This window comes from Pristiophorus japonicus, chromosome 15, assembly GCF_044704955.1.
Source record: "Pristiophorus japonicus isolate sPriJap1 chromosome 15, sPriJap1.hap1, whole genome shotgun sequence".
NCBI lineage: Eukaryota > Metazoa > Chordata > Chondrichthyes > Pristiophoridae > Pristiophorus > Pristiophorus japonicus.
The window spans coordinates 39533762-39552761 of record NC_091991.1 but is presented as its reverse complement, the minus strand read 5'-3'; the positions used below and the strand labels follow the sequence as shown (position 1 = coordinate 39552761).

Genomic DNA, 19000 nt, shown 5'->3' with positions numbered 1-19000 from the left:
GTGGAATGGTACATTTCTTTGACGTTGTATTGTGCAATCTCTTTGTGCCATGTTCATTGTACTTTCTCCCCTCTCACGCAATGTACCATGTCTTACTCGATGGGGAGGACAGCCACTCCTGAGCCCTGCCAACTCCAGTCTTTGCTTTAATGGACTGCAGTCTTGGGGGAGGTTACATTTTTGAGCTTATAGAGATGCCAATGCTGGGGAGTGGAGCACTCGCTATTTCTGGCTTTTAGTGTCAACTATCACCATGGTCAAGTGCAAAATAAAACCCTCTCTACTGTGCCTTAATCTCAGTCTCACCTCACTATACCTATTCACAAGTCTGAACATCTCTATTTACCACACCAGTGTTCTGCATGGTCTCTGAGTAAGACTGCATTTTATAGAAATTAAGGAGCGATTTGTTTTGTAAGCCCTTGGCCAATAGAAACTGCTTGAATGCCAAATGAGCACCAATTCTAGTAGCACATTAACAGCTAATAGACAGCAGTCCATGCTGGATTTAAAAGGACAGTGTGCTAACCATTGTGCTACTTATTTTATCACGCTGGCACTCTTAATCAGGTTACAAGGTGGTGTGAAGAGCGAGTTGGGGTTCCTTGCCCAAGCCTTCAATTATTTTCTTCATTCCAATGGAGAACAGTTCAATCTCGGCTTGTAATCTCCTTCATAGTACAGCTGAGATCAATAACTCCCATGGTGAGCTTCATGTCAAATCTTTGTCATAACTTTAGTAGACTATTGGCTAGTATGTCACTTAGATACTATACTTTTAAACACTAGTGAATATTTTGAATGGAGTTCTCATTTTGAATGTGGGTGTGCATTTAATAGGAAATTTATATAACAATTACGGTCATTTAAAGAAAGATTATACAGTGGCCTTCACATTGTTGGGACATCCCAAATCACTTCACAGCTAATGAATTAAAATGTAGTCTCTGTTGTTTTGTATGCATGCAGCAAAGCCCCACAAACAGCAAATGAGATAAATGACCAGTTAGTCTGTTTTAGTGATGTTGATTGAGGCATAAATGTTGGCCAGAACACTTGGAAAAGTCATTGCTCTTTGAAAAATGGTACGGGATCTTTGCCATCAACTTGACTTGGCAGTTTAGGTCCTGGTTTAATGTCTCATCTGAAAGACAGGTTTGTGAGGTAGTATTGTTACTGTTTATTAGTGACCCAAGGGCTGACATTTGTAACGCAATGAAAATATTTGAAAACTATGTCTTTCACAACAATATGATTAGATTTACCTATATCATTTTTTTAAATTATTAGTAATCTGTAGAATGTCCTTGCTATACATGCCGCTAGGAATTCAGCTGTTAATATTTTGTTCAATAGTGTTCATTGTGGGGGTACAAAGGGGATAAAGAATACTGAGTGAAGGCACAGCAGGAGTTATGCTCTCCTAACTTCAGCAGTATGATATCAGTAATGGTCACCATGAAACTACCAGATTATCATAAAAACCCATCTGTTCACCAATGTCCTTTAGGGAAGGAAATATGCTGCCCTTACTTGGTCTGGCCAATATGTGACTCCAGACCCACAGCAATGTGGTTGACTCTTAACTGCCCTCTGAAATGGTCTAGCAAGCCACTCCGTGGTATCAAACTGCGAGGAAAACCTTCACCTCACAAACTGCAGCAGTTCAAGGCGGCGGCTCACCACCACCTTCTCAAGGGCAGTTAGGGATGAGCAATAAATACTGGCCTTACCAGCGACACCCACATCCCACAAATGAATTTTTAAAAGGTGGTTTTCATTTCCTTGCAGTTTTAGTTGATGTTTCTACACATGCAAGCAAATTTCAGAATCATAACTTGCTGCAATATTAAAAGAAAAACTGCATGTTTACTTCCTAAAACTATCAGATAAAAGAAAAAAAGTTGTTAATATTTATACTTGAAAGAGCATGAGGCATGTTTCAGGAAAGGATCCATACATAAATTACTTTTTAATTACTTCTAATTTTCACTTTTAAGGGTGATTTTACCAGCTATTCTTGGGCCTAATTTGAACAGAATTCAACAGTATAGTATCATTACTGAAATTGTAACACTACAAAAACCAAATTGATTTTTAACCTGATTTTATGGTTAGATTACATATCCCTGTAAGGGCGACAATTTCAAAGAAAGTGTGATAGCAGTTTCTGCTGCATTGCCTGTGCAATGAAGCATTCTCATCCCCGTGGTGCTGTATGTGTCCTATTACTACGGTAGAAATGAATGTTTCGTGTTGTGAATTGTGAGATAAAGTAATGGTCCTTTACTTTTTCGATTTAGTTTAACTTTTCCCAGTTCAAAATGTTTCAGTTTTTTAAAAATTGCCTCAAAACTGAGTACCGGACAATGGTGGAAGAATTTGAGGTCAGTGTTTTTACAGGTGGACATATATCAGTTAAACTGTAACTGAGATTTTGAAGCCCTCCTTGGCAGTGTGATTACACTGGCTTTCAGAAGGTGCAACGGAAATGGCTCAAAGGTAGTTTCACTCAATCAAAGTACTTGGCAACATTATTTATAAAGTGTTTCTACCAGCTTTGACCACCATCATTATTTGTGTTGATTTTAAGCTACACAAAACCACTCATAATTTCTGTCAAAAATGTGAATTATTGTGGGGGCTCTTCTGTTCATCCACCATAACTTTAGGGGATAGAGCTGTGGTAACCCTGGAAAACAGCAGAAACCCCCACAGAAATTCAGCCCCAATACTCCAAAAATAGGTGTGTGCAAATGTGCATTCTTCTTTAAGTGCAAAACTCTATCTATAGCTTCACCTAAACATTAGAAGTCTCTGATTTGATTCACAGCCAGAAAGATCATTCTGGGCAGTGACTTGACCAACAAGTGATTATATTACCAAAGACGGAAATTTGATCTCCACTAGCAATCGATTAAAGCAGGAGGTATTGTCTGGAAACTAGGCTGTTCGCAGCAGGGAAGGAATGGAAATCAGTGCATATCACCAGCACTTTTTTTTAATACTCCTTGGACTCAATTATAGAGCAACATTCATAGAATCCTGGGAACAGGTTGATTTATTTTACACTACTTGTAAATCACCTTAGGGAAACAGGCATTAAATATACTAGTTTTTATAAAGCAAAAGCAGCCACCCAGTGAACAATGACATTTCAGAAAACAATAAATACTCAAGGGTAACACAGCCTGTTTTGGGACAGTTTCATGGCCACCCAAAACATTACAGGGTAAGTCAGCAGGGGTAAGTGGGCAAAAATAAACCATCAATAAATACATAAGTCTCTCCATCAAAAACACACTTAGCCATCCACATTTTTTTGGAAGAACATAAATAAGCATGTAATGAAAAAAGTTTCGGTCCATACTCCATTTACAGACCATGTACATTCTACCCTGTCATGGACTTTGCCTAATTATTTAATCTCAGGGAAAGTTCTCTATAACTACTCCCTGATCTTGAAGTAGTTTACTGGCCAACTATTTCCCCTAAAGAAATAAGGACTCATTATATTGCCTAAGCTGCTTGGACCTTGAGCACAGTTTCTGCCTCTTGTAGCACAGAGAAGAAAACAAAGGACAAGAAGCTGTGAGCATTAGCCAGGTGTGGTATCCAGTATACCGTACAGGCCCAGGCTCCAGAGACGGAAGCAACACTCAGCCACTCTCTGGTTGCAGGTGTAAATAATTTCATTCTCCAGTCACACTCAGGCCACAATTTTGGCAACAGTGGCATGTCCACGTGGGGAAGGCGCTCCTGGCTCCATCCTGCCCTCTCAACACAATCTTCCATTGATGCGGCTTGATAAGCCCGCCCTGTGAGGTTCCTGGCCAATTAACAGAAAGCGTGTCTGATGATGTCATTTGATGATGCGTCATCAGCCGGTTTCCTTAAAGGGACCATGGCCAACTTTCTTTTGATAGTTGTTCTGTCAACGTGATCTGGATTAGTTTGGATCGCCTGGATGTGTTGGAGAGGAATTTTCCCAGATTTTTTCCCCCTAAATTGGCCTGGGTTTTTAATCTGGTTTTTGCCTCTCCCAGGAGATCACATGGCTCTGGTTGGGGTGGAGTGTAGAATGTTTCAGTATAAGGGGTGTTGCAGTTGTGTGAGGCGAACTGGTTGGGCTGGATGCTCTTTGCCTTTCCGTCATTGTTCATAGGTTTATATGTAACCTTTAGGGCTGCTGATCAAGGGCCATGCGGCTCTTTGTCGGCCAGCGCGGACACGATGGGCCGAAAAGGCCGCTTTCTGTGCTGTAAATTTCTATGTTTCTATGTCGGTGTTCTACAGCAGTGAGGTGCTGCAAACACTGACAAGCATTGCATAAAGGTTCACTGCTGCAGCCAGGCTCTCCCATGACTCCCTCCAGATACTTAAGGAGGGAATCACAGCACGAAGTCCAATGAATGGAAGAGACCTCCTCAGGACACTAATGAGGCCTGGTTACACATTGCACAGGAGGACACAAACAGGGATGTTGTCAGGAGGACCTGGCTGCAGTGGTGCAAACCTTTCAATGACCTCAGTAGATCATGAAACGTTACTGCAAAGCCACACTCAAACTCATCCTGCTGTGCCACTCATCACATCCCCATCACTCTGCATTCCCTACCCTACTCCTGTACATCCTTACACCAACTGACCTTGCACCTCCACCCATCCCTCTATGTACATTATCACTTCTCCATCTCACGAGCCACCACACACCCTCATCCTTGTCCAATCATACCAACTAGCAACACTTAGGATGCACCAACATTAGCGTCCTCGACCTGGCCCCAGCATTGAAGCACTGATCACACTTGATCAGCTCCCCTGGGCAAGCCACATTGTCCACATGCCAGACACGAGACTCCCAAAGCAAGCACTCTACTCGGAACTCCTTCACGGCAAACGAGCCAAAGGTGGGCAGAGGAAACGTTACAAGGACACCCTCAAAACCTCCCTGATAGAGTGCAACATCCCCACTGACACATGGGAGACCCTGGCCAAAGACCGCCCTAAGTGGAGCAAGTGCAACTGGGAGGACGCTGAGCATCTCGAGTCTCATCGCCGAGAGCATGCAGAAATCAAGCTCAGGCAGCAGAAAGAGCATGGGGCAAATCTGTCCCACCCTCCCTTGCCCTCAACAACTGTCTGTCCCACCTGTGACAGGGACTGTGGCTCTCGTATTGGACTGTTCAGCCACCTAAGGACTCAATCTAAGAGTGGAAGCAAGTCTTCCTTGATTCCAAGGGACTGCCTATGATGATGATGATGATAATGCTTTAGCCAATGTTCGTGTGGAGTTTCTGCGAATGTGTTCTCAAACATTGAAATATTTATTTTGAACACTTTGGGGTCGAAATTCAGGTGCACCAGAAAGCTGGCGTGCCTATGAGTTTTAGAGTGGTACTTACCGCTGGAACTCCTGGTACGGTAATTCGATCCATTTCCAGGACTTTGACATTTTTTCAAAGCCCTACAAGAAATGGATCATGATGGGGGTGGGCCTTAGATTCAAAGTCAGGCTGACTGGCTGAAAATGGGTCGGTCGGAGCGGTGGAGTCGTTGTGATGTCACAGCACATGTGTGTCACCACGCTCTCTCCTCTCTGTTAAAGAAGAGAGATTCTATCATTTTTTAACTTTGGCCACTGGACCATCAGGGAGGGTTTCGGCTGGGCCAACGGCCTGACACCCGAGGGGTTGCCAAGCTGCCCGTTGGTGGCCCAGCCAAACCAGGGGGCCTGTATTTTGCCGGCCGATCGGCAAGTCAATTTTTCTATTGCGGCCACGGCAGTGGGCCCTCCCCTAAAGGGTAGCTGCACTGCCGGGCCGCACTCAGTGCGAAAATGGTGCACCTGCAGAAAAAGCGGATGAGCTGGGGCAAGGGAACACATTGGTGATGTTATGGAGGTGGAAATGGGCGGTCTTAGTTATGCTCCAGATATGTGGTTGAAAGCTCATTTCAGGGTCAAATAGGACACCAAAGTTGTGAACAGTCTGGTTCAGCCTTAGACAGAAGTTGGGGAGAGGGATGGCGTTAGTGGCTAGGGAGTGGAGTTTGTGGTAGGAACCGAAAACAATGGTTTTGATCTTTCCAATATTCAATTGGAGAAAATGTCTGCTTATCCAGAACTGGATGTCGGACAAGCATTTAAAAGCTCTCCCTGTAATGTTTTGGGTGGTGATGAAACTGCCCAAAAATAGGCTATTAGGTTTAGCATTCGTTGTCTCACGGGATAATACTTTTAGGTACAATATGGGGCCGAAATTGCCCTCAGCGAGAAATTGGTGAGGGCACTTTGAATTAGCTGGAAATTTAGGGCCCCGAGGGAAGAGGCGGGAAATTCGGCTGTTAGTTCAAGAAACAGTTTCCCAGCGTTTTCGGGCACTATTGGAGGCAATATCGGGGCGGTGTGGGGAATTGATGATGGCACAGGCTCTAAAGAGGATACAGTTTTATTTCACAGCACTGATTTACAGAGAACAGAAGATACCATAACATTTTTAACTTTTATCTGATTCATTTCTAAGCAGTATCAAATACATGTGTATTTAAGATACAATCTGACTGCTATCTAATTTATGTTTATGCAATGTTTGTGTGTATGCAATGTTCCTTCTAATATTTTTGCGCATGGTCCCTTTAAATTTGTTGTGCGACCAGCCACTACACAGCCGCACATGCGCAGTATCTCTTCCAGCGGCAGGAGCTGGGCAGCGGCCTACGCGGGACCGTGCGATTGTTGCTTAGGGGGAACATTAGTGGGTGGCCCTCATCAGCTCACCAAAACTGGTTCAGTGGCTCTCCAGCCCAAATAATTGCCCACCCCTGTACTAGCACATTAGTGCAATAAAAACAGAAAATGCTGGAAATACTCAGTAGATCAGGCAGCATCTGTGGAGCGAGAAACAGAGTTAGTGTTTCAGGTCGATGTCCTTTAATCAGAAAATATTAGTGTAGTCTGTAGATTAACACAGCTAACCTGCTTGACTAACTACCCAGCATAGCTTTGGAAGCAGATTTCATGCTGTTGGTGACTAGTTTACAGCATCATTATAGGAGGAGACCAAGAAATAAAATGGAGTCAATAAAGCATGGACATTAAAATCCTTTAAATGCTGCTCAGTAGTGCGAGAAGTAGATGGAAATGCATTCCTCGGTATACAGCTGCCCTGTTCTCTTTTTATCTCTACTTCACCGATTCCCTCCCTCCCCACTCTCACAGTTTGAAGACCATCTCCATTTGAATGTCACAACCCGATTATATTGACCTGGCTAAATTAAGCTCATCGTGCCTTTTGTTTGCTCATACTGGCACTTGAAATTTTTTTTGCTGGTGCCACTGTAAATGTTTCAGAGCAGTACGGGTGGAATTCAGAAGTGAAGGACCCATAGAGCTAGGTTTCTTATTTCAAACAAATATTCCTGGGTATTAATATCAATAGAGAGCCGATCTCTCCACAGGAAGACAGGAATCATTCATCTTCTTTAACTTTTCCCTATAACTGGATCGTTCAGGGCATTCTGAGATAAACAACATATTTTGAAAGAAATAGTTATTTGAACTTTCAGCATTAATGAAGACAAGGCGTTTTGAGTAGCTTTATGAGGTAAGAGTTATGATCATCTCGTTCTATACCTACTGAGTCTTTGATAGCAATTGACAGTACAGAATAATAGCAGGTCAAACAATGAGCAGCACTGATAGCATCAACTTTCCTTTAGTTGATAGTATACCGTATCAGGAGTAATGTGGAAAAATGTGGTATACAATTTAAAGTATTTTACCCATTTTTCTGGTAAATTCAGTTTTAAATGATTGGAGTGGGTCAGACTGGAGTTGCTGGAAAGGTGACCACGGAATTTTGAGGTGACAACACGTTCAAAGACTTTTGAGAGGAAAGGGAGTTTGTCGATTGGGCAATAGTTTGCAAGGACTGAAGGATCAAGAATATTTTTTGAGGGGTGTGATGATGGCAGATTAAAAAGGACAGTGACAGTACCTGAGGAGATTGTGAACGGCTTACAATGTCAGCTGGCATGGGGTCCAGGATGGGTAGTTGGGTGGTCAACAGTTAAGTAAGAATAGGGTCGAGAGAGCAGGAGATGGGTCTCATGGACAAGATGAGATCAGAGAGGACATGAATGGAAATAGAAATTAGAGAAAGAAGTGAGTTCAGGGCTAGGGGAGGGGCTAACCTTGGTTGAATCGAGGCTTGGTTGACAAGGGGAAGGGGAAATGCAGCAGAGGCAGCTGAATGGATGGTCTCAATCTTAGTGACAAAGAAGCCCATGAGCTCCTTGCACTTGTTGGAGGTGAGGGTGGAGTGGGGAAATGGGGTTTCAGGATACATTTGGTAATGGAGAAAATGAGGGCTCATTTTTGCATTCCAGGACAATCCTGGAGTAGTGAGCATTTTTGGCAGAAGAGAGTGGGGCCCGATAGTGCTTTCAGTGGTCCAGCCAGATCTGGCGACGAATGGCTAAACCGATAGCGCCCATATACATTTAAGTCTGCACCTCTTGAACTTAAGGGAGCAAAGATGTGGGGTTGTACCAGGGGAACGACTTGGGTGGGGGAGAGCAAAGGTTTTACACAGCCCAAAGGCATCAAAAGACGAGATGAGGGAGTGATTAGATCAACAGCCGCAGAAGTGTCATGGTGAATGTACGACTCAGGGCTAGATCGGTGGAAGTTTGAAAGTGCCATTGTAAGTGCCCTGGGAGAAAGTTTTTTCTAGATGTGGACATAGAAGGAAGGGGGGGGTTGGATAGGGGATGCGAGTGGTAAGGAATACAAGGAAGTATTTAGATAAGGCCATGTGTGTGACTGAATCCCCCCCAAATTATATTCTTTTCTGGGCTTATGCTGAATGATCAGGAAAACCCCACAGAAATCCGTAACAATTTTTATCGGTGTCCTAACAAATGTATAAATATTCTATTCATTATTTATATTGAATTGGCATTGCAGGGTTTTGCAAACAGTTTTATAATGGAATTGACTGAACTTTGATTTTCTTCAAATGATTTTATTTATTTGTTTGAAGTACAATCTATTCTGCCTGTGCTGTGCATGTTGTGGGACAAGGGGAAGTTTCTGTTTTTGCTGGAAAATATTTGCTGCATTTACATACTGGGGGAAAAGATGAGCTTGTGAACACCAGGGAAGCTTGAACAAGCAGTTGGTGTGCTTTTATTGCAATTTGAGGTCCAGTTTACAAAAGTGAAACCGTATTTGTGCATGTATATTTTTGTTTAACTAAGGATACACAACTAGCTGCAGACCCAGGACTTGTTCACATGTGATTTATAAATAAAAAAAGCAACACATTTGTGAGCAAAAAATAGTTCCTGCCAATCACTCACATATGATAGGCAATACTTCTTAGAATTAAAGCAACTCTTCAGAGTTGAGATCAAAATTATAATATATTTTCAGATTGTACAAAGTACACTAATCTATAACTTTGACTAATTTCAAACCAAGTATATCATGGAAAGATTAGTCTTCAAAATGATTGCTGATTATTTGGTGCAGTGGGACAGGGAATTATCAATTTAACACTGATTCCAATCTTCGAACAAATATTTTCATTGCATTAAATGAAGTTCAAAAATTCATTTTGGTAGAATTTTGAGAATATTAAAAAGCTGTGATTTCATGTTTTTCCTCATAAATAGCAAAATGCACAAAAACACAACAAATGCAATCTTTTAAGCCATTTTCTGCAGAATCACAGTCAACCACCATCCAACAGGCAGGTTAAAATCTCCATAAAACAACTGATCACACAATAATTTCTATCTTTCTTAGTAACTATTACAAGTTTATTTAGGAGAGGAGTAATATTGTTTCGATAGTTGGAACACTTGATTGTTCATATTTCCACAGTGAGAGAAGACTGAAAATGACAAAACTATTCTTAAATAATACAATATGCACAGTAGTTACTACATGACAAATGTTTATAATGTTGGCACATTGCAATATTAATCCAATGATTTCAAAACAAATTTATGAAGTAACTGTGCTTTATTTTTATGGATATTTTTCAACTTAAAGTACACATTTTTGAAGTGTTATTGGTTTACTTATTCAGCAATAGGGAATAATATGGAATGATATATAAAGCAAAATTATCACCATGATTACAAAAATTGTTTGATTTCAATACCAGACAACTGATGAAATAAAACTGTAAGTATCTCACTTCAACAAAGCCCATCAGTTTGATTGAACAGTGCTGAGAATCAACTGGTGCCGGAGAAAATATTCAGTATAAGTTATTTTCCCTATTAACCATGCCCTCAATAACTGGCATCAACTTTTTCATTTATAGTAGTTATTAAAATTACTTTTTAAATTTAAGTGCAGAAAAGTCTTTGCATTCCTCAACGAAAATTTTTCCAAATAGAACTTCTAAACTCGTGCATCAAATTTAAACATTACAGGAAATTGAGTAATTGAGTGATTTCCTGAGTGCGTTTGTGGGTTTTACATTCATATATATTAAATATGTCACCCATTGGAGTGGTTTATGGGGAGCAACTGCTCTTACAGGGTTAATATTGAGGGTGCATTAATATGAAATGATTGCCTTTGCCTTGTTCTGGAGCTACCATTGGCTTATCTGTGCTTGCCCATAAATCAGCAGATTCAAACTTCCTGAACTCTAAATGTAGCTTGCGATCAGAGCTTTAGTGTGCGACTGATTTAATTATCAGTAAAATTAATTATATAACTTGTGACCACAATTTGCAATATTAAAATATTATCTCCCTTTCCTGGCGGCAGTGATTCAAGCTGGAATATGGGTCCATGGACAGTGGCGGGTCCCCAGTACCTGAAATAATGGGCCTTCTTCATGTGCGAGCTGAGACAGAGAACAGCAGTGAGCTGCTTGACTGCTGTGGGAGGAGGAAGAGGGTCTTTAAGCCCAATTGTGCGCTCAGCTGATGTCTCTGCACACATACTTTCTAGCAGAAGTAACTAGATAGCAATCAGGAGCAGGAACACTGGATGATCTTTCTTCTCCCTAGGCCAAGAACATTGAGATCAATAAATGTCACCACCATTGCCCTGGCAGAAATCAACAGATTGGTCTTTATGACTCAGTGCCATTAGTGTATTTATCCTAAAAGGCACTGTGAGACCTCATGATTGGAACTTTAACATTAAACAAACAGATCTACCTGAAACAAAATGTTGAGTGAGCACCAAAATCACAGCGCACCGAAAAAAAACCTGACTGAAATGCACAACAATTCCTGCTGGAACAATGAGCTGTATATGAGCCCAGATGTGAAAGAAGTTTAACTGGAATATGACCCAACAACATACGACAACAGAACATTTAAAATAAATTGGTCACCAGGCCACCTGGACTGTGTCTTCACATGCTGCTGCATGATATGTAGAATCTGGCTCTGAATTTAGTTTGTTACCCGAGGTCTTCCTGAATTGATGCAGAAAATTGACAAAAATGAAACTAATTTAATCAGTCGAGTAAATGGTTGGGGAACATGCTTGTTTCAGGCCAGATTTGTGGAAAGCAGATCATGGCATATTGATCGATCTAAAATAGGGCCGCAATATCCCATGGATGATGGCCAAAACATTTACCTGAATTAAGATGCTCACCATCAAAATAAAATCAATTCAGCACTTTTATGTTTCCAAGAATTTTCCATATCAGGAGCAATTTGCTGTTTTCAAAATCTTTTGACTTTACACCCAACTATGATTTACCAAGAATAAAATACAGATTGAACCTCTCTTATCCAGCACCCTCGCGACCTGGCCTGTCTAGATAAGGGATTTTGCTAGACGAGGGGTGGTCACATTAAATTGGATGGTACAGGTACTGAGCAAGGTGATATTGGGGCTGGCTGGCTTGGGGCTGGGAGTACGGCAGAGAGATCATGGGGGGGGGCGGTGGATTGTGGGGTCAGGCCAGCGATTGCGGGAGTCAGCAGTGAGGAATGTCTTGGATTTGTTCATGTCGGAGCGGCTGGGAATGGTGCCGGACAAGGGGTGGTGCCGGGTAAGGGAGTCCCGGATAAGGGAGGTTCAACCTGTACTACATTTCTAGTAAGGAAAAGAGCTCATCCTATTTAGTTACCTCTTCATAATAGCCTTGGTCCAATGACTTTCTAACAAGTACCCTGTATACACTGAAAACGATGTCAATCTTCAGTATGTAAAAATAATTTAGGACTTTAAGAAAAGTAGACACTGTTGTAGATTCAGAGGATAGAATGAAGACTGGAGACAAATTTGTTTAAACAATAATGGAAAAACAGGTAAGAGTGTTGTCTGTCCCATAGTGAACATCCAAGTTTCTCCCTGCCATTCATGTCTGATCTAGCCAATCAGCATTCTTGGGAGCTTTGCACGTGTGCACATCTGTCATTTCGTGGCATTCCTTACAGCGGACCACACAACACCAGTGAAATTTACACTCGCATTTTGTCACTCGCATGACACGGGATGTGTCATAGCCCCGTCCGCAGCACATCACTTCGCATCCGTCCATCCCACGAGAGGTCCTGTTACACACTCTGCCCGCTGTACCCAAGGAACCTGGCAAATAAGGGATAAATATCACAGATCTTTACGACATTGAAAACAGGTAACTGATAGTTGACACACAAATTTCCCCTTAACATTGAAGAATATGTTCTCACACAAGAAGAACCTGCAGGGTGTTTAAGAATGCTGAGCTATATGAACCATGCTAAAGATTATATTTCTGCTGTTTCAGAGTCCAGTTTTCAGTATCTGTTTAGCATGCAGCTGTGTGATATATGATAGCACACAAAGATATCAAACTGTGCCGCGTCATTCTATTTGACTGTGAATGATTAATGAGGCAATTTATCTCCACTTTTCATTGTAATGTTAAAGTTGACAGGTGATCCATTATAAAAATGGAACATTTACTAAGCTCGTTATAAAGTAAAACGGTATCTTCTCTGGTAGAAAACAATGTGTGATTTGATCATGCAGGAAAATAAAGGCTGTGACTTAGTTTTATAAAAAGGTGTTCAAGGAAAGCACACAGAACACCTTGACCAGAATCTGCCTCAATATATTCTTGAGTAAACTAGAGGTGATCCAAAACTCGGCTGCCCGTGTCCTAACTCACACCAAGTCCCGCTCACCCATCGCCCCTGTGCTCGCTGACCTACATTGGCTTCCCGTTAAGCAACACCTCGATTTCAAAATTATCATCCTCATTTTCAAATCCCTCCATGGCCTCACCCCTCCCAATCTCTGTAATCTCCTCCAGCCCCCCCCCCCCCCAAACCACCAAGATGTCTGTGCTCCTCTAATTCTGTCCTCTTGAGCATCCCTGATTGTAATCGCTCAACCACTGGTGGCCGTGCCTTCTGTTGCCTAAGCCCCAAGTTCTGGAACTCCCTACTGCTCTACCTCTCTTCCCTCCTTCAAGACACTCCTTAAAACATACCTCTTTGACCAAGCTTTTGGTCACCTGCGTTAATTTCTACTTATACGGCTCGGTGTCAAATTTTTATCTCATGATACTCCTGGGATGTTTCACTACTTTAAAGGTGCTATATAAATACAAGTTGTTGAGTATGTATGTGTTTTTTCCCCCTCAATTGCTTCCCTCCTCCCCTGAAGTTACTGCCTCTTGCTGGGCTATTCATCAAAGCCCTCTGGACTGTCACCCATTTAGCCATTCTTCATCTAAGAACATGGGCAGTGGGTCACAATAAGCTCATTTACCATTAAAAACATCACAACTGAATCCCATCTTTTTTCTCACCCAATAACCACGCCACATGGGATTTCCAACGGTGGTCACTGGACAGTGATCAGGAGTAGCAGCAGAGTGGAGTGTCTCCAGAGATCCTGGGTTGAGATTAGCAAATGCAAGACAGACAGAACGTTGAGCCTGGCACTTTCCTGGTTTGTATGGCTATGATTGGGGGTAATATATTAGCATGGATAGATGATTGGCTAACTAACAGAGAACAGAGTCGGGATAAATGGTTCATTCTCTAGTTCGCAACCAGTAACTAGTGGGGTGCCACAGGGATCAGTGCTGGGACTCCAACTATTTACAATCTACATTAACGACTTGGAAGAAGGGACTGAGTGTAACGTAGCCAAGTTTACTGATGATACAAAGATGGGAGGAAAAGCAATGTGTGAGGAGGACACAAAAAATCTGCAAAGGACATAGACAGGCTAAGTGAGTGGGCAAAAATTTGTCAGATGGAGTATAATGTTGGAAAGTGTGAGGTCATGCACTTTGGCAGAAAAAATCAAAGAACTAGTTATTATTTAAATGGAGAAAGATTGCAAAGTGCCGCAGTACAGCGGGACCTGGGGGTACTTGTGCATGAAACACAAAAGGATAGGATGCAGCTACAGCAAGTGATCAGGAAGGCCAATGATATCTTAGCCTTCATTGCAAAGGGGATGGAGTATAAAAGCAGGGAAGTCTTGCTACAGCTACACAAGGTATTGGTGAGGCCACACCTGGAATACTGCGTGCAGTTTTGTTTTCCATATTTACGAAAGGATATACTTGCTTTGGAGGCAGTTCAGAGAAGGTTCTCTAGGTTTATTCCGGGGATGAGGGGGTTGACTTATGAGGAAAGGTTGAGTAGGTTGGGCCTCTACTCATTGGAATTCAGAAGAATGAGAGGCGATCTTATCGAAACGTATAAGATTATGAGGGGGCTTGACAAGGTGGATGCAGAGAGGATGTTTCCACTGATGGGGTGGAGACTAGAACTAGAGGGCATGATCTTAGAATAAGGGGCCGCCCATTTAAAACAGATGAGGAGGAATTTCTTCTCTCAGTGGGTTGTAAATCTGTGCAATTCGCTGCCTCAGAAAGCTATGGAAGCTGGGATGTTGAATAAACTTAAGACAGAAATAGACAGTTTCTTAAACGATAAGGGGTTATGGGGAGCGGGCAGGGAAGTGGAGCTGAGCCCATGATCAGATCAACCATGATCTTATTGAATGGCGGAGCAGGCTCGAGCGGCTGTATGACCTACTCCTGTTCCGATTTCTTATGTTCTTATGACTTTATGACTAGTCACAATTCCAGCCATTTTGTGATAGAGCGCAAATTGGTTAATTATTTAAATTTATACATGAGAATATTAGGCATTTGCTAAATCAGCAGAATTGAGAATTGCCATTCAATTATAATCTTGTATTTAATATTAACTGCTTAGTGAATTTTCTAATGGCAGATACTGGGCCAGATAGTGCTAATATTACAACAGAACATATACTACTACTTTCTTTTCAGGATGAATCCATTTTTCACAACTATGGCATCCTGACAAATTATCAAAGATTTTCTTATAAAGACATCGTGGACATTACCATGTAAAACTTCTGACAGTGGACTAATTCTCAGGTTTTGCAATCTTATTTAATTTTTTTGATATCAACTGTAAATTACAATGCCAGTGTTGATTTGTTGACTGTTCAAATATATTCAATTGGAACCTTCATATTAAAATGTGCCTGTAAACTCCTCTATTTGGGCTGATTTTCAACCCATAAGCTAAAAGCGTCTGTTCCGCCAATGTTTGAAATGTTTCGACAGTCTTTTTAACATCCATTTTGTACCTCAGTAATGTTTCTCTTCATTGCTCAACCTTTTTGATAAGCCTGCTGATATCTCAAACTTGGCAGACACTTTGGATATAATAATTTGGTTCCACTATGAGAGGAAAAGGCCAACTCCAGATTAACTCCTACATCCAGTACTTCTGGGTGCTGTCATGGGTTAATCAAATGTGATGTGACAACAGTCCACAGAGAAATAGTCTGAGAATGGGGCTTTTGAAGAGCATTGCTTCCTGTGCTTCGAAATCCATGTAAAGTAACGCTAGTATAAAGTAACGTTAGTATAAGTAATAACATAAGCTTGATTTTCTCATCATGGTAGCACTGCGTGCTTTGTTTTTGGGGCACACTGGAGTCATAAAATTAAATCACGAGTGGTATCAACGGCTGGATTTTCGAGTGGTTTGCAACCGGGTTTTCACTGCGTTTTGACCGTATGTGGCAAAAACCCGGTTGCTAAGCCCAGTCACGATCCTCGGTTCCTTGTTTGCAGCGGCGCTTGGGGAAAGCTGTGCCGGATGGTAATGACTCAGATTGCATTACCGTCAGACTTTCGGCACTCACCCAACTAGTACACCGCGCTCCGAACACCAACAGGTAAAACCTAGTGGTGCAGCTCTGCCAGCAACAGTAAGTTAGAAAAAAGCTAAGTTAATATTTTTATTTTTTTGCAGTGATTTATTAGGTAAGGGTCTTGGTAATGTTTTTTGAATTTTTTTTCCAACCCTCCCAAAGCCTCTCTCGCAAGACGCAATCCTCGCCAACTTTAGTGCGGGACCTCTCTCGCAGCCCTCTCCCAGCCCGCACTAAAGTTGGCGAGGATTGCGTCTTGCGCCGTGAATAATTGTGCAATGCCTCCTTTTACAATATGGCACAGACCCCAATGGCCGAAAGTTAAGCCTTAAATCGGTAATGCAGCGAAAACGGAAATTTTCACGTATCGCTTACGTTTTCGCCCAAAAAGCGAAAAACCCAAAAATCCAGCCCCAAATACTTTAAAATGCATGGAGTTCTAAGCACAGAAAACCAGATTCCCCTTACTTTGGACTCATACTGCATGCAAGCAACAATTAAAAATAATGTAATAAAATGAAGATAGAATGTGTAAGGGAACAATGTAATTAGATACTGATTTTACAAAAGAATTACATTACCGTTTCTGTTGTGTATGGAGAAAGAGTCAGACTGAACACTGTGAGCTCAAAGTAAAGTGTGGCCGTAGTATTTTATTGCAGGTCTCCAGAGTGCCTCTCCAACCTGTGAGGCCTCCTTAAATACCTGTGCTCCCAAGTGATTATGGGATCCCTTGGAACTCCAGGGGATGAGCCCTCTGGTGGCTGTACAGAGTAAATGCAAGTTTACATATATAACAACAAACACTCCCCCCCCCCCCCCCCCCCTCTCAAAGTCAATAGTGTAACTATTTACAATGTGAGTCAATCTGGGGCCCTTCTTGCCCTGGTTCATCGTCTCACTGTGAAAGCTGGTGTTGTTGAATCATTTGTTGGGCCCTCGCTGGGCTGCTGTGCAGCTGGCCTTGCTGGGCTGCCTGGTGTGTTGGGCCCTGCTGGGCTGCTGTGGATGATGGGTTCTGCTTCGTGGTCAACTGTGGTGCTGATTGCCACTGGTGTATGTTGGGGGATCAAAAAAGGTAGGGTCCAAGGTGGGTTGCTCAGGATAGTCCATGAATCTGAGTTTGATTTGGGTCAAGTGTTTCCGGTGAATGAGTCCATTTGAAAGTTTGACCCGAAATACCCTGCTCCCCCCTTTGGCCACGACAGTGCCGGGAAGCCACTTGGGACCTTGTCCATAATTTAATACAAATACAGGATCATTGATTTCAATCTCGTATGACACATTTGCGCTATCATGGTACTTTTGTTGAAGCCGCCTGCTCTCTATCTGTTCATGTAGTTCAGGGTGAACTAACGGGAGCCGTGTCTTATGTGCTCTTTTCATGAGCAGTGCAGCAGGTGGAATCCCAGTGAGTGAGTAGGGTCTCGTGCGGTAGCTAAGCAGGACTCGGGATAGGCGAGTCTGCAGTGAGCTTTCAGTTACCCTCTTCAAGCCTTGATGATGGTTTGCGCTGCTCTCTCTGCCTGACCATTGGACGCTGGTTTAAACGGGCCACAAATGTGACATGTTTGATCTCGTTACGGGTCATGAATTCTTTGAACTCAGCACTGGTAAAACATGGCCCGTTGTCGCTCACTAGGACATCGGGTAGGCCGTGTGGCAAACATGGCCCGCAGGCTTTCAGTAGTGGCAGCGGATGAGCTAGCCGACATTATCTCACATTCAATCCACTTGGAGTACACATCTACAACCACGAGGAACATTTTACCCAAGAACGGGCCTGCATAGTCGATGTGTACCCTAGACCACGGTTTGGAGGGCCAAGACCATAAACTTAGCGGTGCCTCCCTGGGTACATTGCTTAACTGCGAGCATGTATTACATCTGTGAACGCAGGACTCTAAATCCGCATCGATACCGGGCCACCACATGTGGGATCTGACTATCGCTTTCACATTACGATGCCTGGGTGGGTACTATGGAGGTCATTGATGAAGGTGTCTCTGCCCTTCTTGGGGCCCACTACTCGATTGCCCCACAGAAGGCAGTCTGCCTATATAGGCATTTCATTTTTGCGCCGCTGGAACGGCTTTAATCTCTTCCTGCATTTCCACTGGGACACTAGACCAGCTCCCGTGAAGCACACAGCTTTTGACTAGAGATAATAAGTGTTCCTGGCTTGATCTGCCGGGCAGTGACGGGTGATTGCTCACTCTCCAATGCTTCCATAACCATGGCTAGATCTGCGGGCTGCACCATTTCCACCCCCGTAGTGGGCAATGGCAGCCTACTGAGAGCATTGGCGCAGTTTTCTATGCCTGGCCTGTGGCAAATTGCGTAGTTGTATGCGGACAACGTGAGCGCCCATCTCTGGATGTGGGCTGATGCGTTGGTATTTATCCCTTTACTCTCGGAGAACAGGGATATGAGTGGCTTATGGTCAGTTTCCAATTCGACATTTAGCCCAATCAGGTATTGATGCATTTTCATTACCTCATAAACACACGCTAACGCTTCTTTCTCAATCATGCTGTAGGCTCTCTCAGCCTTAGACAGACTCCTAGATGCATAGACAACCGGTTGCAGTTTCCTGAAATCATTAGCTTGTTGCAATACACACCCAACGCCATATGACGACGCGTCACATGCTAGTACCAAATGCTTACATGCATCATACAACACAAGCAATTTGTTTGAGCATAACAATTTTCTCGCTTTTACAAAGGCATTTTCTTGGTTTTTGCCCAAACCCATTTGTCCCCTTTTCATAGTAAGACATGCAGTGGTTCTAACAGTGTGCTG

At 42.7% G+C, this 19000-nt stretch overlaps 1 protein-coding gene across 1 annotated transcript in view; it reads right to left on the bottom strand.

The window, feature by feature from the left end:
* Positions 1–12350: 12350 nt before the first annotated feature.
* Positions 12351–19000, bottom strand: part of wnt2 (wingless-type MMTV integration site family member 2) — a 28647-nt gene continuing 21997 nt past the window's right edge. The window contains exon 5 of the mRNA XM_070900332.1: positions 12351–12580. Within this exon, the coding sequence (XP_070756433.1) occupies positions 12351–12580 (230 nt within the window). The remainder of the gene's footprint in view (positions 12581–19000) is intronic.